The 27,960-nt window shown below is 40.5% G+C and overlaps 1 protein-coding gene across 1 annotated transcript in view; it reads right to left on the reverse strand.

Moving 5' to 3' along the window:
- Nucleotides 1–27,960, reverse strand: part of TBC1D1 (TBC1 domain family member 1) — a 143,756-nt gene that overhangs the window by 83,330 nt on the left and 32,466 nt on the right. The window contains exons 3-10 of the mRNA XM_046656332.1: nucleotides 27,692–27,781; nucleotides 25,182–25,286; nucleotides 24,531–24,663; nucleotides 18,189–18,280; nucleotides 11,962–12,072; nucleotides 5,450–5,578; nucleotides 4,097–4,183; nucleotides 550–830 (exon numbers count right to left, since the gene is read on the reverse strand). Coding sequence (XP_046512288.1) covers nucleotides 550–830; nucleotides 4,097–4,183; nucleotides 5,450–5,578; nucleotides 11,962–12,072; nucleotides 18,189–18,280; nucleotides 24,531–24,663; nucleotides 25,182–25,286; nucleotides 27,692–27,781 — 1,028 coding nt within the window. The remainder of the gene's footprint in view (nucleotides 1–549; nucleotides 831–4,096; nucleotides 4,184–5,449; nucleotides 5,579–11,961; nucleotides 12,073–18,188; nucleotides 18,281–24,530; nucleotides 24,664–25,181; nucleotides 25,287–27,691; nucleotides 27,782–27,960) is intronic.

Genomic DNA, 27,960 nt, shown 5'->3' on the forward strand with positions numbered 1-27,960 from the left:
GAGAAGTTAAGCAAATTTGTCCAGGTCACAACCAGTTCAAGGCAGAGCTGGGACCAGGGCCCAAGGCTGCTGCGTCCAGCACAGGCGTCCTGTGGACTCTCACGCTCTGCTCAGCACTGATCATGCATCTGCGTCCCACTGCAGAAATGTTCCAGGTTTCAAATGAGTAGACTCACCCACCCGCTTACTCGCTACTTTCCCTCCAAGCCAGCAGCTACGTTGCAAAGTCAATACTGCCTCTCACACTGTTTGAAGAAGGATTATTAGACATTTTAAGGGCTATTTCTTCTCAGTTTTACCTGCTTCCTCATAATACCTGTACTTCTTACTTGAATAAGTAACAAATATCTCTTATACCCACATACTTCCCAACACAGGAAGGTGGGAGGAACATGCCAGTGCTTCAAGTTTTACCTTCCTAAGCCAAGTAAAACCGGACTCAGGTTTCTGTTGCACCCAATAAACCTATCCGGGTTACACATACCTGATTAGGAACAGATATGCCCCAGCTATTTTATACAACAAATTTACATTTTAAACAATTCTTACTTTCGTTCATGAGGCGTCTCTGTGCTCACTGAGTGATACCTCGTAAGTTTTCTTTGCGAGACCCCTGGAGACCCCTGGGCAGGTTCCGGAGGTTCGTGGCTTTCCACAGGGAAGTGACTCAGGGTGTTTGCACGCCTTCTGAAGGCCTGCTGCGGGGAGAGCGGGGCGGGCTCTTCTGCGGGATGGCTCTCCGAGTCACTTGACAGGTCATCCGAAGAGCCAAGGAGCCTGAAGGAGCCCTCAGAGACGGGCAAGGCCTCCTTTTCACACACAGACGGCTCCTGGCAGCAAAGAGACAGTGGATCAGACATCCCACAGGGAATCTGTGGGATTTACAAATCTCTAATCCCAGGGGTGGGAAAACATTTCAATATGTAGGCACATCTGATCATAATCCCATCTAGAGGCCACCAAAAACACAAGGAAATGAAGGCCCGTTAAATGCCTGCTTGTCAAAGACACAATGCCAGTTTGCTGCACAAACAGGGAAACTGCCCAAGTGCAAGTGTAAAAGGACTAAACCAGAACATGTAACTGTTCTAAGCAAAACCGAAATAGTTCCCTCTCTCTAGAAAACAGCTCTCTGCTCGTAAGAAGTATAAGGAGGGTTGTGTAACTTGTCTGCACTGTTTAAAGACATCAAGAAGTTCTGTCTCTCTGCCAGCTGTGTTCACACAGGTTACACCCACATTTTAAGGCTCTCTCTGAACTTGACCTAATGCTGAGATTTAATTTGGTAATCTTGAGGACTAAAAATTATATCCTACTTTATTCTTAGAATATGGAAAATCTCTCTCTAGGTACTATTGCCACAATTCTAGGCAAATCACTTAACTTCTTCCTGCACCTCGATTTCCTCATCTGTAAAAGAGGATAGTGAAAATTCATCTCACTGGGTTTCAGAATTAAGAAAGATAATACAACTGAGAGTACTTTATTGACTGTAAAATATTATACAAATATTAGTTATTCTTTTATTAGATACTCAATGAATTTACTGAGGGGGTACTCAAACGTTTGTTGAGAATCGTGACAATAATTTAACACTGCAGGCTTTTGAGATGTATACTTCTTCAAAGGAGTGAACTGCTACATAACTCATGCACACCGACCCTCAGCACTGCACTGCCAGGACATGGTTGGTGGCCAATATATTTTTCTCAAATCAAAAAATATAAGAGAAAATGTACCAGTTTGTCCCTCCTGGAATTGCTGGAAGGGATAAATAAATCAATATGAAAAAAGGAATAAATGCAGCTAATAGTGGACTAGAGAATCTAAATTCTGTTATTCCAGCTACAGTTGAGTGCCTTTTAGATGAAAGATATTAAGGATTTTAACTTAAAAAATTAAATTTATGTTTATTGAGGGAAGAGGTTATATACACTTATTTTGTAGGAATTAGATAGGAAAAGCTTAATTCCTAACATACTATGAAATGTTAATTATTTTAAACATAACTGAAATTCTTCATTCTTCAGGACTCTTCAGCTCCAAAGACTTTTGTAAGGATTTAAAACTTGTCTAGGATCACAGCAAACCACCTCCAGCATGTAAACCTGTTCATCTCAATTCTCATTAACATCCCTCCAAATTATGTGAAAGAGCTACCCTGCTGCTTACTCTTACACCTGAAAGGGCCACTCTGATGTTCAGCTTCTTTGAGACTCCTAGATATCAATTTATTGGAAGAGACCCAATTACATAAAAAGCATACCTTTACAACAGTTTCTCAATCTCAGGACGAAAAGACGACGTGAAGACGTGCCCATAAAGATACACGTACGCCACACACAGGTGGCTTCTGAAAAGTGGCATTTCTCTTAGAATTACCCTAGAAATTCAAGCTATATGCATATTCCTAGATCTATGTTTTGGAGAAGAATTTTTTAAAAAGCAGTAAGACTTACTGGAAAAGTCACTTGAGTGACATGAATTTCTCTATTCACACTGACCCACCTGGAACGCCTTCTTCCCTGTCCACTTCCAGAGGTACAACTCCTACACTTTCTTCAAGATTTAATTCAAAAGCATCACTGTCTCCCTCCCCAAGCTTTCCCTAGTTCCACTGATCAAAAGTCACTCCCCTTAGCCCTGCTCCTGCGACTACTAAGTTTCCACCGCCTCTTATTCGAACTCTCAGGGCTCCTACACACTCTACTCAATGCTGGTGTCATCCGAGTATCTGTCATCTCTCTCCGACCAGCTAAGTTCCCACAGGGCAGGGGCTCTGTCCTGTTCATCTGTATACAGCAGATAAACCATGTTTCCAAACTTAAAATGAATTGTAGGGTAGAATCAGTCTGTAGTAGATGGAGGGCAGACGATGCTACTTTCAAGTATATTTTAACTTAGAAAATCACGTTCAGAAGACCAGCATCTAGGGCCTCACTCCCCAAAATGGGTCCACAGACCAGCAGCATCAACATCACCTTGGAGCTTGTCAAAGATTCAGCATTTCAGGCCTCACCTCAGGCCTACTGAATCAGAAGCTGCACTGTGACCCAGAACCCCATTGAAGGTGCACCTAGAATTTGAGAAGCACTCATCTTATGCAGTGTTTCTCAAATTGTAGAACGTAATGCATTAGTAGGTAGTGATATCAATTTAATGGCTTTCCATTAACATTTTTTAAATAAAAGAGAGTAAGAAAATACCATTATGTATTACATGTTATCTACAGTAAACGTTGTTCTTTGAAATTTTATTTTGCATATGTGTGTGTTTGTGAATCATCTCACAGTGTTAAATGTGTTTCTTACTATTGGTTATGATCTAAAAATTTTGAAAGCCACATGCCCAGGAGAGATCTCAGGAAAACTCAGAGTTCCTGTGGCAAGGAGCTGGCCTTCACAAACACTTTCTCATGCTTGCATCTGAGGGTGCTCCTGTAGCAGAAGGAAAGCTGACCTCTCCAGCACAAAACCGAAATCCACTTTTTGGTGGTTAAAAAGTTGAACTAACCATGTTTAAATATGCTTAAAAGTCTAGAAAGGAAGAAACTAAAACAAAGACATAGACACAGGTTTGTTATGAAAAAGAACAGCGAGATTGCTCATTATAACAAAGCTGTGCTGGGTGGCAGATGCAAGGGGTGAAGCTTATTTGCTTATTTATAAAAACAGTAATGTTTAATTATAATCATAGAGCCAGCTAGAGGATAAAGTAAGTTTCAGGAAGTTGAGTGCTTCTCGGAATTCACAAACCCACTTTTAAGATTTTCCCAATTTTAATTATTTTTAAAATCGGAAAATATACTTGAGAAAAAAAATCCATTGGCTGCTTGTGATAAATTAGATCTTAGTGGTCTAAAATTGTGGTCTTGTTTCTTTGCCTATGGAATGGCCATCTGCTTTGTTATGTAAAACTTTAATGTTACAGTACAACTGCATGACCAGCCCTCCATCTGCACCCAAAAGTCTGGAAGCACCAAATTTTTCATGATTGGAGCTTCTTTTGTTCCTTTTGATAGGCTCTGTAGATAGGACATGAACAAGACTCATTTGCTGGTTTCTTCAGGGTGTCATATAAAGAAAAATGTGCTTACTTTGCTGGTGTTACTTAATGTGCTGGACACGGAGCTGTCCAGATCCAGACTGGCAGAATGTTCCTGCAGGCCTCTGGCTTTATTACCCTAATAAAGAAAAGGCAGTCAAGTTACGACCCTGAGGCTTCAGCAAAGGTGTCAGCTGGAAATGCCTTGGTCTACTTAAGCTCAGGAAAAATGCATCTACTGAGAAATGCTGCTAAGCACAGACGTACATTAAGACATCAACATTTCTGTCATCTTTTTCTTTTCTTAATAACACACCAACCTAAATGTTCCAAAACACCTTGTGGATTAGTCATTTGGCAGGGATAATAGGCAGGAAGAAGAAACAATTCATCTATGAAGAAAAGCAAGTGCTAAAATAAGCATACTCAGCGACCCTCTCCCCTGACCCTCTCCCCTGTTGTCATAAACCTGCCAGCTGCATGATGCTCAAACATTCCATCCATTTGGGAGCTCTCAAAGGCAGCTCTCCTAACCCTGGTTTTGCAAATGAATGGTTTTTAATTATCTGTAAGGATGCTGCCAAATTCTCAGAAACATCTTTAAACAAAATAAAATTTAACTTTAACTAAAAAAATAAAGTATGTTTCAGATGGAGTGTCATGAAGTCACAAAGAACTATAAGAAGATATTGAAAGGTGTGAAACTTTGAAAAAAAACTGAACCTTCATTTCTTAGAAGTTTCATCAAAGATATTTACACTCATGGGGGGAAGTAATTTCTTAAATACGTGCCAGACTGATGAAGACTTTATTCTTCCTAGAGAGTTGCAGGTCACAAACTTTTTCTGTAAAGGGCCTGATGATAAATCTTTCATGCTTTGTGGACCATATGGCATCTGTGGCAACTTCTCAACTCTGCACAAACGCAGCCCCAGACAACAGGGGAATGAACTGATGCGGTTGTGTTTCAATAAAACTCATTTACAAAAACAGGAAGTAGGTGCTATTTGCTGACCCCTGCTATAGAGTTCTAGACACATGGCAGCAGCAGCTGACAGTAACTGGATTTTTCAGTTGTGCTTAGTGACACTAGGGAGAATGGCACCCATATCTTGGGGTGTCTAACTCTGCTCTTTATAAGACTGGCCGATGAATGACATTCTTTTGGAAGACAAAAAATTCCGTGGGCTATCGCGTAATACAAAAGAGTGGAGAATTTTTCTAATTCAGGCCAAGTTAAAGACTGAATTTTAAGTACAGATAACACTGTTCTAAGACTGAGAAGACATTTAAAAAGGTTTTACCCCTCTATGATGAACACTGATGGAATAACAGTAAAGAACTGAATCTCATGCTCTCTTAAAAAAGTGATTTAATTTAAATTAGGAGAAATTATGCTACTTACCCGGGACAAAATACTTTCCAAAGACTCTGTTAAAGATCTCTTTGCCTTGTTTTTCAGCATATCTAGCCTAAATCGAGTGGCACTGGGTGCGATTTCACTTCCAATATTCTCTGCTGCAATCTGTGATGTCTAAAAAGTGAAACAATGAAAAGTTAAGTCACTTACACAGCTTCTTTCCCTCCTTCCTCCCTTTTAAAGGACTGAAAAATCTCTAGGACGCATCCGTATTTTTCCTTTTTGCTGAGGAGGATTCAGCCTGAACTAATGTCCGTTGTCAATTTTAGGGTGTACCTTTTTGACCCAAGGCTATTATTCTAATTCTTTCTGTGACCTCGTATCATCTACTCCTGGGTGACATGGCTGAAAGTCCAGGAAGTAATTTTGCCTCAAAGAATTGCTATGCCTACTCCAACAAAATGAGGAAATGTGCTTAGAAACCAATCAGTTAATACAGCAGTTCAGAGCTCGGGCTCTGCAACTGGATCAGAGATCTGTCATTCACTAACTGTGCCCTTACGCAAGTTACTTACTTTCTCTGAACTGCAATTTCCTCTTCTGTAAATTGAGACCAACCTCAAGATCTAATCACAACACCGTGTTGTAAGATTAAAACAGGTAAAGCATTGGGCACAGCTTCTGGTAGAAAGGTAGCTATGATTAGCTTTTCAAAGTAAAGTAACAACTTACCTTCTGGGGCATTTCAGAGGCTGAGATTTATCTCCTGAAGAATCCATTCTCTCTGCCTGTACTAGTCCCTTCATCCCCTTGTATAGAAAGCTCTCTTCCCTACTTGTTCCTCTCTCCTGCCTACTATTTCCATCATCCCTTTCATTCTCCTCTGTAACCAAGCTTCTCTCCCTTAACTGACCATAACAGGAACCTGACAACACAATGGAGTTTGTCTGCCAACCACTAAATGAAATTTAATGTTACTTATTAACAAAAAGGTATTTTTGTAAAAAAAAAACTACACAAACCCTCTAGATTAAATTGTTTCTTACTTCTATAGATTGTTACCTCATTGCTTCCTGCTAGATGATGATTTTGTTAGAAAAACACACAAGCACATACATCCTCCATGACAGTAAAAACCAACAACTCTTTTTGCTGTTACATTTTGTGCACCCTCTCCTTTGGCCGAGTTAACATTTTGCAGGTGCTGAGAGCAATGAGGAGCACAGGCTCTGGAGCTCGGTGCGGTGCCCAGGTGAGGTGCTTCTCTGCTGCTCCCTAGCTAGGTGGCCCTGGGCAGGGTATTACCTGCTGTCCTCCTCAGCTCCTCCACCTGCAGACTGAGGACACCCAAGGAACTCTCCTCACAGAGCAGCTGTGAGGTTTAAATGAGTACACACTAAGGCATGCAGAACATACCTGACACCCAGCAAATGTCAGCTTTCATGATTACTAGCTACTCCATTTATTTCTACTTTTAACAGAAAACATTACAGACGTCTTTGAAGTCTCCTGGAACCACGCTCCTTCCTCCATCCGCAGAAGTAACCCCTCTCCTGAATTTGGTGTTTATCAACTCAAATTTTGCACTTTTATATATATGTATGTATCCATAAAACATATTTGTTGGTTTACATGTAGTTGAAACTTTAAATGAATGTATCATACTGTATATTTTCTTCTGTAATTAGCTTTCTTATGGTCTTGTTTTCTAATTTATCCGTGTTGACAAATGTTCTTTGATTCACTCACTTTAATCAGAGTGTAATATTTGACTGTATGATAACACAATTTATTCATGTTCCTGTTGTTAAACACGATTCCCTTTTCTTTCTTTTACAAAGGAGACTGCTGTAACCTCTCTTGTACATAGCTCCTTATCACACATGTGAAAGTGTGTGCAAGGTAAATAATTAGCAATGTCCTTGCTGCGTCACTGGGTTTGTGCATATTCAGCTGTCAAATTTCTCTCCCCTAAATGATACCAATTCATCTCTTTTACACGATATTGTCAAGTGTTTCAATTTCTGCCAGTCTGATGGGTATAGATGGTCTCTTAATTTGTCTTCCCCTGATTCCTATTATAGTGAAGCATTTTTCATTTTATTCAGTTATTTGCTGGTCAAAGACCTTACATGTTCTTTGAAATAATGAAATCCTAATTCACCCATGAACGTTACACATTTTTCAAGGCATAAAAGAGAAAGAAAAGATTCTGGTAAGAGCTACATTTGGCTTTGTCCGGTCATCCAGAATTTTACTTCTATGAGAACTGGAACATGCATTAAAAGAACTACTTGGCTTAGAACTTTAAGAAGGGAGACTATCACGTATCTTCGTGTTTTCATAGAGTACACTGAGCACACTCTGGACACTTAATACTTGCTTGCCGAAGAAGAAGTGAATAAGCAATGATCACCAGACAGGCCCACGGAAACATGCGCCTGAGGTAACACACTCACTCAACAAATGTTGACTGAGCGCCTGCCCAACCTTGTGCACCATGGGCAGGGGCCTCACTAGTTGCAAGTGGTCCTGTGTAATCATTTCCCCAAAATAAGCCTGTCCAGACTCAAGGCAGCCTCCAGAGCAAAGGGAATTACCCACAAAGGGCCCTCAGCAGCCTGCCTCCGACCCAACGCCAGCTCATTCACAAAGTTAAGAAGCTGTGGATTTGCTTTCAAACTCATAACAAAAGTTTTCATAAAACAGGACCATCTTGAGTTCTGAGACATCAAGAAAATACTAGCTACAAGACTAGCAGCATGTAGTAGATCCCACACAGACAGAAGAAAAACTGCACTTGTGTTTTTCTTTTTTTAAACCAGGCCACAAATATCTCTGTACAGTTAATTCAATGCTGATTCTGCTCTCATCTACCACCTAGTGAGATTCTATCGTCATAATTCAAGTATAGTTTGAAAATAATTCACATTTAGAAAATAACGCACGTTCAGAATGTAATTCATATTTAGAAAACAGCATATCCCTTGTTTATTTAAAAATAAGCATCTAGAAGTTTCTCCTTTGAAGATGATGCTGGTTCGTGGATAAGTTTCTAACTAGGGCTCTAGAGTGAACTGTACTGCAGTTGTCATATTGCCCATCTCTAGACAGATGGGCGAACTCTGAGCCTTAAAATTTGGAGCCAAGTTTTAAACTGTGATGCTACACTAAAGTTCTCAGGTCAGAACCCACCATCCTGGGGGTCACAGCGTATCTCCTAGCAGCCTTATTCACAATAACTAGCACCTGGAAGTAGCTTAGGTGTCCATTAAAAGGAGAATGGAGAAAAACTGTGGTACTGACACAATACAATAAAAAGAAACAAACTATTGATATACACAACAATATATCAAATGGATGAATATCAGAAATATTATGCCAGAACTAGAACAGCATATACTATATGATTCCACTTATAAAATGTTCTAGAACAGGCAAAACTAATCCACAGTGAAAAAAATTCAAAACAGTGGTTGCCTGGGGGAGGAGTAGTGAGGACTGACTGGAAAAGAGGTATGGCAGTGCCTCCTGGTGTGATGGAGGATGCCCTGTATCTCGACAGGGGTTTGGGCTACCTGAATGTAGGAAGTCCTCAAAACTCAGCATCTCGAAACCTGTGCAGCTTACAATATGTAAATTTTCTCTCCAAAAAATTATGAACAAATACTGACTTCCAGTTAATGATATATATGCTACAGTGTTTAGGGATAAAGAGTACTGATACCAGAAACTTACTTTGAAAGGCATCAAAAATACGGTACAATAACGATGGACACATATTTGGGAAAGCAAGTATGACAAAATGCTACAATCTGGATAGTGGCTGTATGAATGCTCATATGTAATTCTTTCAACTTTTCTGTATGCTTGAAATTTTTCATAATAAGATGTCAGAAAAATAGAAAAATTTATCTACTGGAAAATGGACCCAGGCAAATCAATGAGTAGTTATATAACACTAAATTTTGTTAGTTAAACCCCTAAAAAGCATAATAATTAAGATAATGTCCTTGGACCTCAGACACATTGGCCCCACCACTCCCTAACAAACTGCTTGAGCTCTGTTCCCCGTGGCTGGTCTCTAACATCAGTATTATACCCCCACCACAAAAAAGTTGTTTTAGAAGAAACAGAATAATTCATGTCAAGAATTAGAACTGTATCTTGTAAACGGCAAACATTCAGTAAGTGGCAGTTGATTTAATATTATTAATTTTTACACCAGCTCTGTGGATACAAGTACAAATGATATGTCCATTCACTAAAACATGACACCCTCTTATTTTATTAATTTATAAGTCTTCGCCCAAAGTGAATCCTTTTCCAAAAGCTCAAAGGATTCATTCAGTTTGTTTTCCATTTTATGAAAATGATTCCTCTGACAGCTTTCCAACTGCCATTTTAGTCTTTGAACAGCACGTGCGGCGTCCCCACTCGCTCTGAGAAGTGCTGCCCTGAGTCTGTGCTCATCGTCTTCTGTCCACTTTTGAAGGCCGGTGGCCAGAGAAGTCCACCGTCAAAGCCATGGATCTACCTCTCTCTAGGTCAGATCACAACACATTTTCAAAGGCTACAGGAATTGTTAGGTCCAACAAGGAGGTAATGAAATCCATGTGGTCAAACTATTTGGTAGCGGAAAATGAGAGCAGGACCCTATGTCAAATTTCAAAGCTCCACCTGATCCATCTACCGAGTGGCTGCTGCTCTGAAAAGCCTGGTCCTCAGAGCCAGAGACGGTGTTCACACTGGGGGCATCCCCACATCTGGGGATCAGGGGAACTCTTTATAGACAAAGACGTGAGCCTCCCAGGTAACAGAATGTTTAGAAACCTCTGGAGAAAGAGCTGCCCAGGAGCCAGTTCTGTTTTGTGAGGCTCAGTCTCTTTTACACTGAATTCTGATTTTTTCAAATGAAACAGCCATTAAATATATTTCCCTGTTGGACTAATCTATGCTCAAATCATAAAGATACTACCCTGTTCCATACAAATTGGGTTCACACTTAGGTCAAAATTTTCCGCCCAACATAAATGCTCCATTCCCTTCTAGCACTTATAAATTATTTCGAAATTATCCATTTCCTGTTGGAACAAGTTAGGAGAAAAAAAAATCACAACAGGGAAAAATGATTAGGGGAAGAAAAGAAAAAAAATAAAAGGAATGAAAATGAGAAGAGAAACAGTTTGGAAAGCGAACTAGAGAATTAACTGAAAACTCAGACTGGGTGGCCATCCAAAAGTGAACAGGAGTAGCAGAGAACGCCTACGCTCTCTTAAAAGGTACAGGCTGGCAAGGGAGGAATGCCAACACACAATGGCTGAAGGTCAAAAACAGACAGTGTACTGGTGCAGAGTCACTGCTAAGGGACCCTGCCGTCGGCCAATGAGACTGAAAACTATCAGCCACTGTCCATGAGCTTTAAGAGTTCAGGAAAGGCACATGATTGCCAAGGCCAACTGGCAGGTAGAAACCAGATGGGGAGAGTTGCTATGTGAGCCTCCAAGTAAAACTGCGCCATGGTGCGGTTACCAGGACAGCACGGGCTGTTTACAGGGAAGGAGCAAGAGCGAGCACACGACTGAGCATTAAAGCGCCTTTAGACCAAGCATTCAGTAAGTGTCTTCTTAAAAAAAGGCAATATACTTTCGGAAAATTAAAAGATTTTTTGAACATCCTTAACTGATTTTTCTGGCCTACAAGTAACTTAATATAAAACGTATATGTTTTGAAGCTATACTAGTTATTATGAATTGACTTACTCAGAGTCCAAACGATGTAGGAAAACGGTCCATGGCACTGTGTGTACTGAATCCTACCTTGAAGCTCTTCAAAGACAGAGACCTGCAAGTAGCCCCAGCTTCTGACATAGCACCCCACAAACAGAGAAGCTAAATAAGGTTTGTGGACGGCAGAGGACGGCAGGAATTAATGGAAGCTCTACACCTGAATAGCAAATAAACCAGGTGGACTCGGCATCTGCTCTGTCAGTAGCGCTGTCTTACAGCCACATGGCATTTATATCACAAAGAACTTCTATGCACTTTACGTAATTTGGAAGGCAGCTACAAAATGTCACTCCCATTTTACCAGGGAGAAAGGTGAGGTGACAGAGACAGGCTCCCAGCAGGTCAAGTAGCTCGTCATTGCCGTATCTACTCTTAAACTTCATACTTTTCACCTCACAGAGTTACCTTTTTTTTATGGAGGTCACACTGGTTTATAACATTATATAAATTTCAGGAGCACATCATTCGATTTCAGCTTCTGTACAGACTGCATCATGTTCACCACCAGAAGTCTAGATGCTTAAACTGCATCCTTGATGCTCTACACCAGTCCTCATGTCAGAGCAACTGCCCTAACCCCACGACAACGCAGACAGAAACTTCTCACCTCCTCCAAGCACAATCTAAATATTCCCAAATTTTCCCTCTATGTGTAACAAAGGAAAATAAAATACAGGGAGAAAAGGAGGATTCGGAGCTTCAGAAAATTCCCAAAACTCTGTTTTAATCAGTGTCCTGGTAAAATTATAAGAGATAAAAATGCCGTACCTGCTTTGTCTCCCCAGTATGGCTGTGAACTTTCTGTTTCTCCTCATATAAACATCTCAGGAAAGATATAATCAGTTCATTCTCTCGCTGCTCATTTCTTGGTCTCAATTTCTTAAAAAAAAAAAAAAGAATACATTACATTTATTTTTAATTGTCAACAAAACTGCTGAACCATCCCTTTGGAAAAGCCAACAGCTTTCATCCATCCATTAAACTAATGCTTTTACCCAGTTATCTCACTAGGGGGCACCAATGTTCCTAAAAGTGGAAACAATTTTTAAAAAGGGAAAATGGAGCCTGTGGGCCAGATTTAACTTTTGACCTCTGCTGTCCTTAAAATAAATATTTCACATCAGATAGAGGCACAGTCAAAATATTTAATAAATAAAAAGTCTTGAAAACAGAAGAAAAGAACAAAATCTGTGTAAACATCAAGAGGTCAAGAGCCATAATGGCTACACATTTATAATTCTTACAGTACAGGAACTGGAAAGGAAAATAGCAACTGGATTCAGGGTCACGGTTCCACATGTCAAATGTGTTTGTCATGACGCACTTTGTGGAAGGCTCACAACGCATGTACTTGTACACAAGATTTCATGGCACGGACTCAATTTCTTTGTTCTTTCTTTCTTTTTAAAAAAATTCTCACTGTGCCTTTTATTTTTCAGGCAGAGTAGTGGCAAAGCATACTGCACTAGAAACCAGGACATGCTGGTTCTAGGTGCCACCAAGAAGTGTGACCAAAGCAAGTCATTTACTCTTAGCTACCTCATCTGGTCAAAGGAAGCTTACACATGAAGTAAACTCCAGGGTCCCCTCTAGCTCCCAAAGTCTTCATATTTGAATTATCAGAGTTCATTTTTAGAAGACCATCTAACTTAATGTATTATTTTCTCTGAATACGGAAAAAAAAAAAAACTGAATTACTCTGGCTACACACAAAGCTTCTAGTCCATAAACTTTGGAAATACATCTTTTTTATATTGACAATTATCCATTGTCCTGCTCCTCCTCTCTCCCTACTCCAAACCTCTTGCCTGCTCCTTAAAACAAAGTCAGGGTATAATAAACGAATCAACTATATGAGCATCTGAGTGTGGGTCAGTGTCGCTCTTGGCAACCTTCTTCCCCAGCTAATTATGGAACGATGATTTTACTCTTCGAGTCACAGACTTTAGTAGCAAAGGTAATACTAACCCAGACCTTCTGACACTCCCCCTCTAAGAAAAAGATCATTTGAAATGATAGGTTGCTCCTGTTACTCAAGGAAAAGATAATAAATGACTAGAAGGGACTAATTCCTTTCATTGAGGATTTCATGTTCTTTCGAATTTCAGATTTAAAGATTAAATATTTTAGAAGCTAGAGCAGATACTCTCAATCTGGATTCCAAGCCATGAACCTTGATGTTATACAATTTTACATGTTTTATGCAACAAGTAGATTTTTTCCAGAGAAAGTTCCTATCAGATCTTCAAAAAAGGAAAGTGGTAGTCAGATAGCACAACCCCAACTTAATACTGCTGACCCCAAGAAGGTTGATACATTGTGAGCCTAAAAGCCCAGGAGGCAACAGGGACTTTCTTCCAATGCTGGGGGAATGCAAATGGTACAGCCACTTAGGGAGCCAGTTTGGCAGCTTCTTAGAAAACTAACTATCCTCTTACCATGTGATCCAGCAGTCGCACTGCTTAGCATTTACCCAAATCAGCTGAAAATGTATATCCATACAAAACCTGCACATGAATGTTTACGGCAGCTTTATTTATAACTGCCAAAACTTAGAAGCAGCCTACATGTCCTTCAACAGGTGAATGGATAAACAAACTGTGGTACATGCACACAAGGGAATATTCTTCAGTACTAACAAGAAAAGAGCTACCAAGCCATGAAAAGACATGGAGGAACCTTAAATGCATACCGTTAAGTGAAAGAAGCCAATCTAACAAGGCTACATACTGCATGATTCCAACTATATGACATCCTGGAAAAGGCAAAACTGGAGACAGTAAAAGATCAATGATTGCCTGGGTGTTAGAGGCGGGATGAACAGGTGGAGCATAGAGAATTTTTAGGGCAGTGAAACAATTCTGTATGACACTATAATGGTGGATACATGCCATTATACATTTGTCAGAATCCACAGAATGGATACCAAGAGTGAACCCTAATGTAAACTATGGATTTCAGTTAATAATAATGTATCAATATTGGCTCATCAACTCTAACAAATGTATCACACTAATGAAGATGTTAATAATTGGGGAAACTGGCTGGGGGGCGGGGGACATGAGAGGTTATATGGGAACTCTCTGTACTTTCCACCCACATTTTCTGTAAAACTAAAACTACTCTAAAAAATAAAGTCAATTTTTTAAAAAGTCCAGGAAAGAGAAGCAGACAGGAATCACGAGAGACTTCTGAGCAGGCGCAGGCACCCGTGGGTTGACCCATTCTTTCTTCTCCTGTATTTTTAATTAAACCTTTTGGTTGCTCTCAAGAGAAAACATATTTTTCTTGGAGAAATTCTTCATGATCGCTGACTTCAAAATATCAAACAAAGCTAAGAATGCAGTAATGAGAAGCACTAATACATTTTCTTTTCCTCAAAATATACATGAAAGAAACTATTCGAGTGATCAGAAAATGAGACAATTGAGCACCACGTACCATCACAGGTGCCACCAATTAGAAACTGAAGCCGAGAACCAGAGACAGCACCATGGAGCTCATTCAACGTCACAGAAGAAAGTCACTAAAGCCAAGAAATCCATGTTCGTGGTGTCATGCAAGTAAAGAAAGAAAGCCTTCCTTAAAAATAACTGAACGAAGATTAGGGGTTACCTTTGTATTAAGTTCAAAATGATCAGGAAGGTATCATCTCCTTAATACCTTCCATGCGACTTCACCATTTTCCTATAGTAGCAGACCATTACTTACTAAAGGTCATTTAATTTTATGAACACTCCTCAGTCAGAGAGACAAGTCTGAGGGAAACAATGGGAAATCAAGTTGGATAACATCACTCTGCAGCCAAAAACTACCCTGCTTATTCGAAATTAATCCACAGTGTCAGACGTCAGGACAGTGGTTACCTGGGGGCAGTATCGAGGGGGGGTTCTCGGGGACTAGAAATGCTCTGTTTCTTAATCTTCATGCTGGCTGCACAGATGTATTCATCTTATAAAAATTCACTGAACTACCCACCACTCATTTGTGTGCTTTTCTATAGTTATATTTCATTTAAAAAAACAATTAGTTGCCTATTAACAGTAACAAAGCTAATTTTCTTATGTTTCTTAACCACATTTCTATGAAGGGGCCTATAAATTGGTAATAAAAGTAATTCAAAAACAAATGTCCAAAACTGACTAACGAATAGTACCAGAATGCTGAGGAAGTCTATGGTCTTCTGTGGGAACGACTGAAAACAGCAATGCTCGCTTAGACACGACAGTCTGACATTTAAAAAAATTATGATAATCAAATCTTATAAGAAATAATTTTAAAACCATAGTTTAAGTTGATATATATTCTTTACAAAGTGCAAAAAAAAAGCTCCTCTGACCCTTCATCTTTAACTTGAGAAAAGTCATGTTATATAATCCATTATCGACACCTATTGAGCATAAATCTACTTATCTACTCAGTATTAAGTCATTCCCTGAAATATACTCATTCGGATGAAGGGATTCAGACGTTGAGACATTTTCTTTACTATCCCTGGCCTGAAAGCAACTTTTTACACTGAAGAGGACCAATTTGGATTTGGCATCTCAGCCAGCGGCAGAGCAGCTTGAGGAGACAGCGAGACACTGAGATCCCGGGGGTCACCTTCACCTGTGCCCAGTTAGAGATGCTGGACCATTATACATCTCAGAAAGGTCATAAATAAACTTGATTGCCATGTCACGAGTCCTCTTATAAAGAGGAGGGTTAATGGGCCACATGCTCATCTGGCACCAAGTCCTCCTCTCAGAGCGCTCAAAGTCAGCTTGTCTGCAACAGAGATCTTCTCCAGCATCATCTGCATAGTAATTATTAATTTCTGTTTCTTTCTGGCTCTGTTTGGGTTGCATTTTTGCATTAAACATTCATTTACAAAAAGACTGATTATGTACGCTTTAATAACTAAGTAATCATATACCATTATTTTCAATAGTAATTACATTTGTCTTAGGAAAATTCGTCCTTGGAGAGTTCTTCAGAAACAAAATCCCCTCCAAGAAAGACTGTACAGAGGAAAATATTAATCATTCTATTTATAAGATGACTCATGACAATGCAAAGCCACCTTTTTCTTTATGATCTTTTTGAAATACATGATTTTAAAACACACTGGTAGGCACTACTACTTAAAAAAAAAAAAACAACAGTGACTTGGTTTATAAAATGTTTTACAAAAACCAAGAATGGTCACTGAGGAAATAATTCTACAAGACTATCAATAAGCGAGTAGAAGAAGAGATCTCTGCCAAATTTGTATTATTCAAGGAAGAGCTGTGGCAATGACGGAGGACAAGCATGAGCTGGCTTTTCAAACCCAGTGACTTCCCTTTGGTCTTTAAACCAATCAAAAAGTTACGGAGCTTTCTAGAACAACACATAGAGACCCCAAGACATTAACTGAATGAATTTTTTTTTAAGTAAAGCTGTGTCACCCAGCACTTTTCTCTAAAGTCTCTTTGCCATAATGTACTGGGTATCTAAAAACTTACATGGATCAAAGTGAATCTCAGAGTCACATCCATCAGGAACTTCTCATTGCTGCACAGGAACATTTTGTGTTTTACCTATTCTGACTCATCGAATTGTTTTTGGGAAAGCTACAGAGTGATGTCTAATTAAAAAAGAAAACTAGCATTAGGGCAAGAATATGCACCTTCTACACTTATGGGAAAGACATTCCCCAAAGTGACCCGACAGCACTGGAACAGCAAGTGGGCCGGCATCAGACGACAAAGGCCCAGCCTCCATTGTAAACACACTAGTAAGAAGCAAATTGCCCATCTGTTCATGAATTCCCGGTACAAATGACATTAAATTTGCCTCAGAGTACTGTGTACTTAGAACTCTAAAGATGCTTTAAGAAAAAGTAGTGGTCTCAAGTCGATGCTGAAGGAAACAAAAAAATTTAAAGGCAATTGGAAATTGTGAAAATTACATTCTAAGCTATTTATGAAATTAAAAAACCTTCCTATAAACATAGACCAATCTTACTGCAGAAGGAGAAATAGAGATGAAGAAAACTCTAGCACATGATTGAAAAGAAGACGACAATCCTTTAATTTTTCACAATAACAGAAAACAGATCATGGGCCCCATCTGCACAGTCTTTCCCCCAACAAGGCCAGGCGAGAACTCACAGTGCAGGCCTGCTAGCCTTCTTGCTTGGTTTAATGACACCTCTATTTGCAGGACCCCTGCTGCTCTCCTCCCCCCACAAAATAGAGAGATTTCTTCTTTGTTCTGATGTGCTCTCCTCCCTAGAAAAGTGCCAGGAAACCGTAGAAAATGCCCCTCGGCTAACGCAGACATGAAATTTTTGATGAGCTCATTAAAGATTCATAATGAGGAGACTCCAGGCGTGCCAGCACACGCGGCACGGTTTCCCCAGGATACGCTGCATCTCCCTGCACGGACAAGAGCGCACTTCCAGGTTGGACGCAGAAAGCCAACAAGCTTGTTTTTGTTTTTATTTTGTTTCTATGTTTAAGTTTCATATATTATAATTTTTATCATTTAAATTTATTTTCAAACTGAAAAAAATGAAAGAGAGGAGGAACAATTAACACACAATGTCATGCACAAAACGTCATCTCCTCTGACGCCCACACTCAGGGCTGCAACCCCGAGCAGGCTGCCAGCGGCTGGCAGAGGTTTCCCATGGAGCAGAGGAGCACGGGGGACCAAAGTCCAGCTCTTCTGCCTCCCAGGCTGAGGCTCTCTCCACTTTATAATTTCCTTTCTCTCATTCTAACAATCTTTTTTAAGGGACAGCTTCCCTGGTTGAGTTGCTTTCACCATGAAAACCGAGACCTGATGTGAATCTGCGATTCTGACCTGGCCCCTCCATGGGGCTGTTAAAGTTTAAACCAAGAGGAACTCAGGGCCACTTCCTCGGGGCTGTGAATGCTCTGGCTGGCTGGTTTTTATAAATAACACTTCATGGGTAAGCTGCCTGCCTTTTCTTTCCATGTAGAAATTAAAAACCAGTACTGTACCTGAACTTCCTCAAAAATAGTTGCTTGCTCTTGATTAGTTAACGTGGTCAGGTGCTTCTGGAGTTCTAGTTTGGTTTTGGAAGAGCTCAACCCTATTAAGAAAAAAAAAGAGAGACATGAAAACACTCTACATAAAAGTTATGAGGCAGAGTTCGCACCTTCCATACCCACTCCCTTTATGTTCTTATCTGCTCATTTCAGGCTTTCAATGTTTTATGGAAATTCTAATCAATAATAATGTTGATGATGATGATGACAGTGACAACAACTAGCACTTTTTAGTTAAGCCCTCACATGCCAGGGCCTGCCTTAAACATTAGGCCTGCATTACTTCATTTAATACTCAGAATGGTTTGATGAAGAGGATTCGATTATCCCATTTTAAAGTTAAGGAAACCAAGACCCAGAGCTTACGTAATTTCCAAAGACCACCACACTGGACTCTAAGTCAGGTCTGTGCAGTTCCAAACTATTTTTTTTTGCCACCACTCCATGTTAAAACACCTCACGCAATCAGAACATTATCTTCAGAAAATGACAAATTCTCGTATTTATATATAAACCTGACAACTTTTCTTAAGGAAAAACAGATGAAACATTTCATATGCTCCATATGAAAACTGATAGACATACATTTTTCTCTTGCATGTTAGGCTCCTTCACATAAAATTGATTCATATGGCTAACAACTTTCCTTTTACCACCCATTGCTTATTAATAGTCTTAAGACCATTTAATTACTGTTACAAAGAATTTTCAGGAAAAGTTATAAAAATAAAGTCACAATTTCAGTGCCCACTAGAGTCTGGCATTTCAGAAAGTTCTTTCCCCACACAAATATGGCTCAGACCCTGTTTTGCCTTTTCTCGGTGCAGGAGAGAAACGTCTCACATGATGAGAAGATTGAGAATGAAAAGATTTGCTGACCTAAGTGCTGTGAAAAAACTGCTGCCTATCCTTTTTATTCCAAGGGCAGCCCTCTCCTCATCCACCTGCCACTCCCTTCTCCTCCTCCAGAGGGTGAGCCTCTGCACAGGGGCTCGGCCAAGGCTGAGCCAGAGAACAGGGCAGATGCATCCACACAGCTAAGGATGGCAGAAGGGGACCCCTCTGAAATCTGGAACCGGGACCTGGAAATCATGCCTGTTTTACAGATGAGTCTGCTGAGGTCTAGAGAAGCCAGGCGACTTGCCAAAGGTCAGGAGGCCAATTAGCAGCCAAGCCCACCCCAGAGCAGCGCTCCCCCCTCCCACCGCAGCTGGAGGCAGAGCCCCCACCCTCCCGACCGCTGTGGCGAGGCCCCTGCTAGAACTGCTGCAGCCAGCTCAGCTTCCAGGAAGTCCTGCTTCTCTCCCCACACCTTTTCTTCTTTTTTTTTTGCCAAGAAAACCCTAAGAGGCCACCATAAAAATAAAAGCCAAGGGGCTGGCCCCGTGGCCGAGTGGTTAAGTTCGCGCGCTCCGCTGCAGGCGGCCCAGTGTTTCGTTGGTTCGAATCCTGGGCGCGGACATGGCACTGCTCATCAAACCACGCTGAGGCAGCGTCCCACATACCACAACTAGAAGAACCCACAACGAAGAATACACAACTATGTAACGGGGGCTTTGGGGAGAAAAAGGAAAAAATAAAATCTTTAAAAAAAAAAAAAATAAATAAATAAATAAAAGCCAATATTTAAGTGATCGTGCCACTTCAGTCAACACTACACGTAAAAATCTCATTTATTCCTCAAAATAACCCTTGAAGTGGGCAGTATCTTTAGTAATCCCAATGTATAGATGAACTGAGGCACAGTGAAGTCAAGTATTTTGTTCAAGATCATCAGCTACGTAAGGGACCGACTTAGAATCTGAACCATGTCTGTTTACTTCCAGAGACCAAACTCTTCAACACTCCACTGCCTCCCTTTACCCACAGTCCAGGACAATCAAGTCACCTGACACAAGGGGCTTCGGTACCAAAGGGAATTCAGAGGTGGATAAACGTGCAGAAAGGACGGATGGGTTTGTCAGAGCACAACTCAGGTGCTCTTCCGGTAAGCTGTCAGGTCACAGAAGCCAGGGAAGCAGAGAGATGGCATTATTGCACTAAACACTTAAACGTCGAATCAAAATAGTGTTTAAATAAGCACTCAGTGATCATTAACTAAAAAACCTCCCACATATGGATGCCTCTGAGACAGCGTAAGCATCCTGTTTTAGACATAACTGTATCGTTTGATGAGACACTCCCATGTGGAGAAAAACCCCAAGTCCCAAGAGGAGTTAGACTAATTACATACATCTAACAATCTTAGCTGAAATCATGCATTACAGACTATTCTTCATATTCAGCAAGTCTGAAGAGATCCTTCAACAAATCTGATCCTTGTCTTCAGGATGCCTCAATTCATTGGGTCCTTCCCGCCCCATCTCAAAACAGAGGTGGTCCATGCCTCACTCCCCAATCCGTGTTTACTGCACACCTTCCATGTGGCTTCTCACCATCTTCGGCCACCCCTTGGTGGTTTCTACAGAAAGAACATGGCACTCCCCATGGGATGCCAAAAGGCTTTATGGGGGAAAAGGGAGGCAAAGAGCAACACAGAAAAAGGGAACTGGAGTCACAGCATTCCTAAAGGACAATCCCCGTAGCCGTGGGTTGTCAGCGAGCCCCTTTCACATCGTCCTGCTGTCCCTTATTAGAGGGAGCTCTGATGAGTGGCTTGGCTTTGCCAGAGGCAAATTTACTTAGAGAGCAAAAGCAAACTTCAGTTCTACTTTTTTTTTGTTTTAGTGAAAGTATAATTCATTCTGGTAATTCCAAAAATGCTCCTCTAAACTTTAAAACAAGCAAAATACTATATATATTCTACTAGCAGTTGTACAAATACACGCCCAGCACAGCTACACCTCTTACATGTTGTCAGTGCCCAATGTCATCAATATGCAGTGTACTGATCCGATTTTATAGATTCTGGGGCATAACGTGACTATAACAATTAAGAAAACAGTCTTTAAGTCTTTCTTTTTGTGGCCACGTCATTGGTCCTCTCCACAGCTTCTGGAGTTCTTGGCCAGATGGTAACTTCTATTAGAACTACCCTTATGGGAACATACAATGAGCTTTAATAAACCACTTCATTCTACTTATCAGGAGTGCAACCTGGCAAAAAGCAAGGGCCTGCAACTGTTCATAAAATAATTAGCATTTCCCCTACTAAGGATGCCTCTAAGAATGTGCCATCTATACTTCAGAAATGCTTCCCATTGTGTAGGCAAAACATACCCTCACCAGCCTTCTAACCGTGGTATTTAACGGATGCTTTTTCATTAGCATAGCTTTCTGCTTTGCTTGGATTTTATCAGGTAAAAAGATGAATTAAATGATAACTGCAAAACTACAGCGGCAAAATCCCAACCCTGATTAAACTTTTCAGCTCTAACTTTCTGAAAGTGAAGCCAGACCAAAGAGAGATTTATCAAGTGGAACTCTGGAATCCTTCCAGTTCCTGTGGAACATGATCTGCTTTAACTTCAAGGCCAAAGGCATTGCTGGCTTCTTAGTAAGTTCTTAAAGGGACATTTCCGTCATCGTTTACCTTATCTTGACAACCAGGGAGGAAAGGGTCAGTGATCCTCTCAGATGGGATCTCTAGTTAAAGCAAATTTTTCTTGTTCCCAGATACATTCTGTATAATGTCAGCAAATAGTAACAACTAGGAAAGCACAGCTGAGAATATTAATCATTTGGATTCATTTTTAAACAGCACTGTAATGCCAGCAAATGAACCTTTGAAGACCTTAATATCAATTTATATCATTTAAAAAGGGAAATCAGATACGACTTTACAACCATTAGGATGGTTATCATCAAAAAACACCAGAAAGTAACAAGCGTTAGCAAGGACGTAGAGAAATGGAACCCTCGTGCATTGCTGATGGGAATGTAAAATGGTATACCCACTGTGGAAAACAGAGTGGCAGTTCCTCAGGAAATTAAACACATAATTACCATATGAGCCAGCAATTCCACTTCTGGGCATATTCCCAAAAGAGCTGAAAGCAAGAACTTGAAATGATATTTGTACACCAACTTTTAGAACAACATCATTCACAACAGCCGCAAGGTGGAAACCACCCAAATGTCCATCGACCAATGAATGGATAAACAAAACGTGGTCTATATACACACAATGGAACATTATTCAGACTTAAAAAGGAATGAAATTCTGACACATGCTACAATAAGAACGAACCTAGGAAACATTATGCTAAATAAATAAGCCAGACACAAAAGGACAAATACTCTATGATTCCACTTACGAGGTACCTAGAGGAGCAACAATCATAGGAATGGCAAGTAGAATGGTGGCTGCCAGGGGGTAGGGGGAGGGGGAAATATAGTTATTCTTTAATGTTTCAGTTTGGAAAGAAGAATAAGTTCTAAAGGTGGATGGTGGTGACAGCTGCACAATAACGTGAATGTACTAACGCTACTCGACACTTTGAAAAGGTTAAAATGGTCAATTTTATGTGTATTTTACCACAATTATAAAAAAAAGAAATCAGATCTAGATAGCAATTTTTTTTAAAGACTGGCACCTGAGCTGTTGCCAATCTTTTGTTTCTCTTCTTCTTCTTCTTCTTCTTCCCTAAGCCCCCACGTACACAGTTGCATATTCTAGTTGTGAGTGCCTCTGGTTGTGCTATGTAGGACACCGCCTCAGCATGGCTTGATGAGCAGTGCCATGTCCACACCCAGGATCCGAACCAGTGAAACCCCGGGCCGCTGAAGCAGAGCATGCAAATTTAACCACTTGGCCACGGGCCAGCCCACAATGGTAACCTTTTTCTTTACACAAGCAGAGCTTATAATAAGTATTCTAGAGACATGGGAAACTATCAAAACTTTGTTTTCTTTTTACAACAACACGGATTGCTTAAATCCTGTGACGCCCCCTCAAAACCATACACACACAAAAAGCTTTAGAAATCCTCCCATAAATGGAACCAAATACAAAATCAAGAAAAGAGAGGAATGAACAACTTCCAAGTTCCGTCGATGAGCATCACTGCCATCACTTCATCCTGACCTGGGTTCTGTCTTCTCCCCTCGGCCCCTGCAGCCCCTGAGACAGAGCTGCTCTCTTCCTGCCTGAGATGGACCGCTCGCCCTTGTTCAGGAGGGATCTTCCCCATTCCATCCTGACCAGCCTGGCCCCTTGGGTTCTTTTTTTTTTTAAAGATTGGCACCTGAGCTAACATATGTTGCCAATCATCTTTTTTTTTTCTTCTTCTTCTTCTCCCCAAAGGCCCCCAGTGCACAGTTGTATATTCTAGTTGTAGGTTCTTCTGGTTGTGCTATGTGGGATGCCACCTCAGCATGGCTTGATGCCATGTCCATGCCCAGGATCCAAACCCACAAAACCTTGTGCTGACAAAACGGAGCACTCGAACTTAACCACTCGGCCACAGGGCCGGTCCCCCTTGCTCAAACTTTTCCAATTGTAAAAGGCAAGTCAGTTGGATCTCCCCTCACCATGGCCTTCTCCTGGGAGGACAGCCTGGTGGCAGGTACCAGTGAGGGCTTTCCCACCTGGGGATGACTCCTGGACTCCTCAGACACTAGTTTACTCCTCGACTTCACGAATCCTCAATTTACTTATCCTTAAAATGTACAGAATAAATAGTCCCTTTTCCCCCGACAATGTGGTAAGGATTAAATGGACAATAATACATGTTAAAGAAAGCACTAAGCACAGTGCCTGGCACATCTTAAGTACTTAATAAATATTAGCTGGAAATCCTAACATTTATTACAGTTTCTCCCTAAGCCAAATTTCTAAAAAGTGTAGTCCATACTTACAGTCAACACTTCTTTTACTCCTTCCCATTGGCTCCTCAACTGCAATCTGCTTCTGCCCTCTCCACTCCATTACAACTCTTCTGGCACTTGACCTTCTACTGATGACCTTGTAATTAAGACACCTAGTGGAAACTGTTTAGCTCTTAAGTTACTAGATCTCTCCATGGCAGCCAATATGACTGACCATTCATAACCTTGATAAATGCTAGGTGACTGGTTTGGAACCTGTTTTCCTGACTCCACCACTACCCTCAGAGTCTCTTGGAGGGGAGATGGAAGAAGAGGACACGGATTTTTATCTTCAAATCTCGAGCACTGAGCATAATACCTGACCATAGGAAAGCCTTCCACTGCACAATGCAAGTTCACCAATGATCCGTGTAATGAATACAAGCCTCTGTTAGGCAGGACATTTCAACAGATGTGGACCATCGAAGGTTTTCCTGGGACCTCGAACTCCAGCTATGCTAAAGCTTGACAGGGGCCCCTACTCACCCTCTATGCGCTCACAGAGCCGGTGCAGGCCCTGCAGAGGGCAGCCCTCACACAGCTGGCCGGGGGCTCGGGCCGTCTGCTGCACCGCAGCCACCGTGAAAGCCTGCTTCAGGGTCATCATAATTTCATCCACCTGGTCAAAGAGAAGAGAGGCGGTAACCAGCAAAAAGTCCATTCAAAATGAGCTGGGCTGAGATTTCAGGACTCTCTGGACAGACAGTATTTTAAGATTTTCTGGACTATTAGTCACAGGTTGAAGGACAATAATTGGAATAACTGCTTAGGGTGACAGTCTGAGAAATACTACCTAGAGGCTCACAGCTCTTAAAGGAGATAAGGTAAAAACTAAAGGCACAAATTAAACTGAGCGAAAAAGCCAACTCCTCTGATCAAAACCCCACAAGGACATTTTTAAAATGCTAGACCAGAGGGTGAAAGGGAACAGATTCTTCAAAAGTAATGAAAATTGAAAATGCACACCCAAGTAAGTCTCAGATATGTACTAGAGAGTCATTAGTCATGAATGAATAATGAAAGCCAAATAACGACATGTCAGTGAGGCTATATGGTTTGCTAAGGAGAGAAACATTAGTGAGGCTAAAATTCCTTGTAAATAAGGTCTCAAGGGAGGAACCCCTCCTTCCCACTTACCAGAGCTTCGTTTGTGCACTGAAACACGTAACAGACGAAGAGAAAACCTCCACCTCCCGAAGCCTCTCGGCAGATGAAGCCAAAGTGGTCCACGTGTCGAATACCCTGGGGAGGCAGGGAGACCGGGAGAGGATGCTGAGCTGCATCCAGAAGAGGCGCCACCCCCAGAAAGGCAGCTTAAGATGCACACAGCACGGGTTTAAAGAGCAATAAAACTATTATTTTCTCAAATATTTTTAATGTCTAAAAACATCTCTCAAATATGACGAAGATTAACATCATTCCACTAAAATGTTATTCAGATTATCCCCACACAAGAGAAGTAAGATCTAAAAACTGGAGGTTTTAATGCTCATTTCAGTACTAAAAGGAAGTGGAGAAAAGCTGACCCAGAAAAATGAGCACTTTTCTTAGGTAGTAAAGAATAAAAAACTACTGGAAAATCAAAAGCAGATGAGAAATTAATGAAGAAACACAACTGTACACACACACTCAGACCCACATGTGTACACACAAACACAAAGGTTACAAAAGATTTAAAACATACTTGTACTCCTAAGACAACAAACAAGTCAATACTGAAGTCAACTAGCACGAAGAATGAGTCAAAAACGATACACAGGCAGAGTAGAGAAGCTTTTAAACCTACGATATTAAGGTCAAGCCTCTACTGTGGTTTCCTAAGAGCTCTTTTTAATAAACATTAATATGCAAACTGGTTTGGAAAACATCAGCCAAGAAGCACCTTGATACAGATCACACATCGTCCGTACACATTAACACGTGAGCGTCTCCTGAAAGCGTCAGCAGGAGAGAGAGGAGTGCTGACAGCTTAGAGTTCGGAATCCTATACACTTGTGAACTGCACACTTTAGGAAATAATACACTATCACAGGGAAAAGCAAACATTTAACATTAATATTTCAATAGAAATATCAGCAAATCAAGATAAAAATTCTGTGGATAATCTCACTTTCAGGTCGAATTTTTCCCAATAAATGTGTAACCACTGACATATCCTGATATCTCGATCAATGTTCTCCGGCAGCAATTGAAGCATATGCTAGAGGTTATTTCTCAGGGAATATGATTTGGAAAAACTTTTCCTTTGTAAACGGTTCCCTATTCAAACTATAAAGGAACATTTTTTTATTTTCACAATTTGGAAAAAAATTCCCTTTTGAATCCTTATTAGGTCATGTCATAAAACAAGAAACAAGATTTTCATTATATCTTACTAATTATGAGAAAATGGAAATGAGAAAATGAGAAGTCAGAGTTTAAAAAAATAGCCAAACGATAACTTTAAGTGATCTCATGTTTGCTAGGAAGATCCTGAGTAAACTAGCACAGCTCATTATAACTGACTCGCCAAAATTTCTCTATGAAACACACTTGGGAGATTGTCAAGAAAGAACTCAAGCAGACATCATATTATGAGTAAAACATCCTCAAAGATAATAACTATGATATTTTAAGGAAGAAAGAAGAAATAACGATAATTGGTACCAAAAAACAGTTATGGGGTCAGCCCAGTGGTGTAGAGGTTAGGTTCGCATGCTCTGCTTCGGCAGCCCAGGGTTTGTGGGTTCAGATCCCGAGCACAGACCTACACACCACTCATCAAGCCATGCTGTGGTAGGATCCCACATACAAAATAGAGGAAGACTGGCACAGATGTTAGCTTAGTAATAATCTTCCTCAAGCAAAAAGAGGAAGATTGGCAACAAACGCTAGCTCAGGGCCAATCTTGCTCACCAAAAAAGAAAAGAAAAAAAGAATAATCCATACCCAAAAAAAGTTGTGAATCTTTGTAAAGTAGAAATAAGTATCTACTTGGGGCTGGCCTGGTGGCACAGCAGTTAAGTGCACACATTCCGCTTCAGTGGCCCAGGGTTCGCCAGTTCAGATCCCTGGTGCAGACATGGCACTGCTTGGCAAGCCATGTTGTGGCAGGCATCCCACATATAAAGTAGAGGAAGATGGGCACGGATGTTAGCTCAGTGCCAGTCTCCCTTAGCAAAAAGAGAACGACTGGCAGCAGATGTTAGCTCAGGGTTGATCTTCCTCAAAAAATAAATAAATAAAAATAAAATAAAATAATGTCACAAAAAATGTAAAATAAAGTATTAAAAAAATAAATAAGTATCTACTTAATATGTATTTCTGTGTATATATGAATTTATATATAAAACGTGCACACAGACACACACATATACATCAGGAAATCATGACTGTGGAACATTACCACCAATAACTGAAAAAAAGGAAAGTGGATCTATTTTCTCCAGTAGGTTACGGCTGCTAAGAGCAAAATTCCTAGTTTCAAAATTATAATTATATTTTGCCTTAATATACCAAAGCAAAGGAGCAAGAAACGCAAGACCACAAATCCAGCACTTAGAAAGCGTACGTCTCGTGAGCTTTAGTACCTCTGTTGAAAGACAGAGAGTAAAAGAATTCACTAAAAAATTCAACTGCAATTGAGCCAATAACCCATCTCCACTTACCTGAGAGCAAAAGGATATCTCCTTAAAATTCTTCTCCAATGCTATTTTTTTGGTGTCAGGACTGATGAGGTAAACTTCAGATTGGCCAATCTTAAAAGACAGACAAAAACAGAAACTAGCTTGTCATGAAAGTTGAGTTCACATTAATAAACAAACTTTCTCATTTCATGACCTATAAAAATAAAGAAGACAAGGGGTAAGCTCCTATAAAATTCTGCCTGTCTCATTGTAGAAAACCGCTTTGGAGCTTATAATCTATCCTGTGGATT

This window comes from Equus quagga, chromosome 3 (assembly GCF_021613505.1).
Source record: "Equus quagga isolate Etosha38 chromosome 3, UCLA_HA_Equagga_1.0, whole genome shotgun sequence".
NCBI lineage: Eukaryota > Metazoa > Chordata > Mammalia > Perissodactyla > Equidae > Equus > Equus quagga.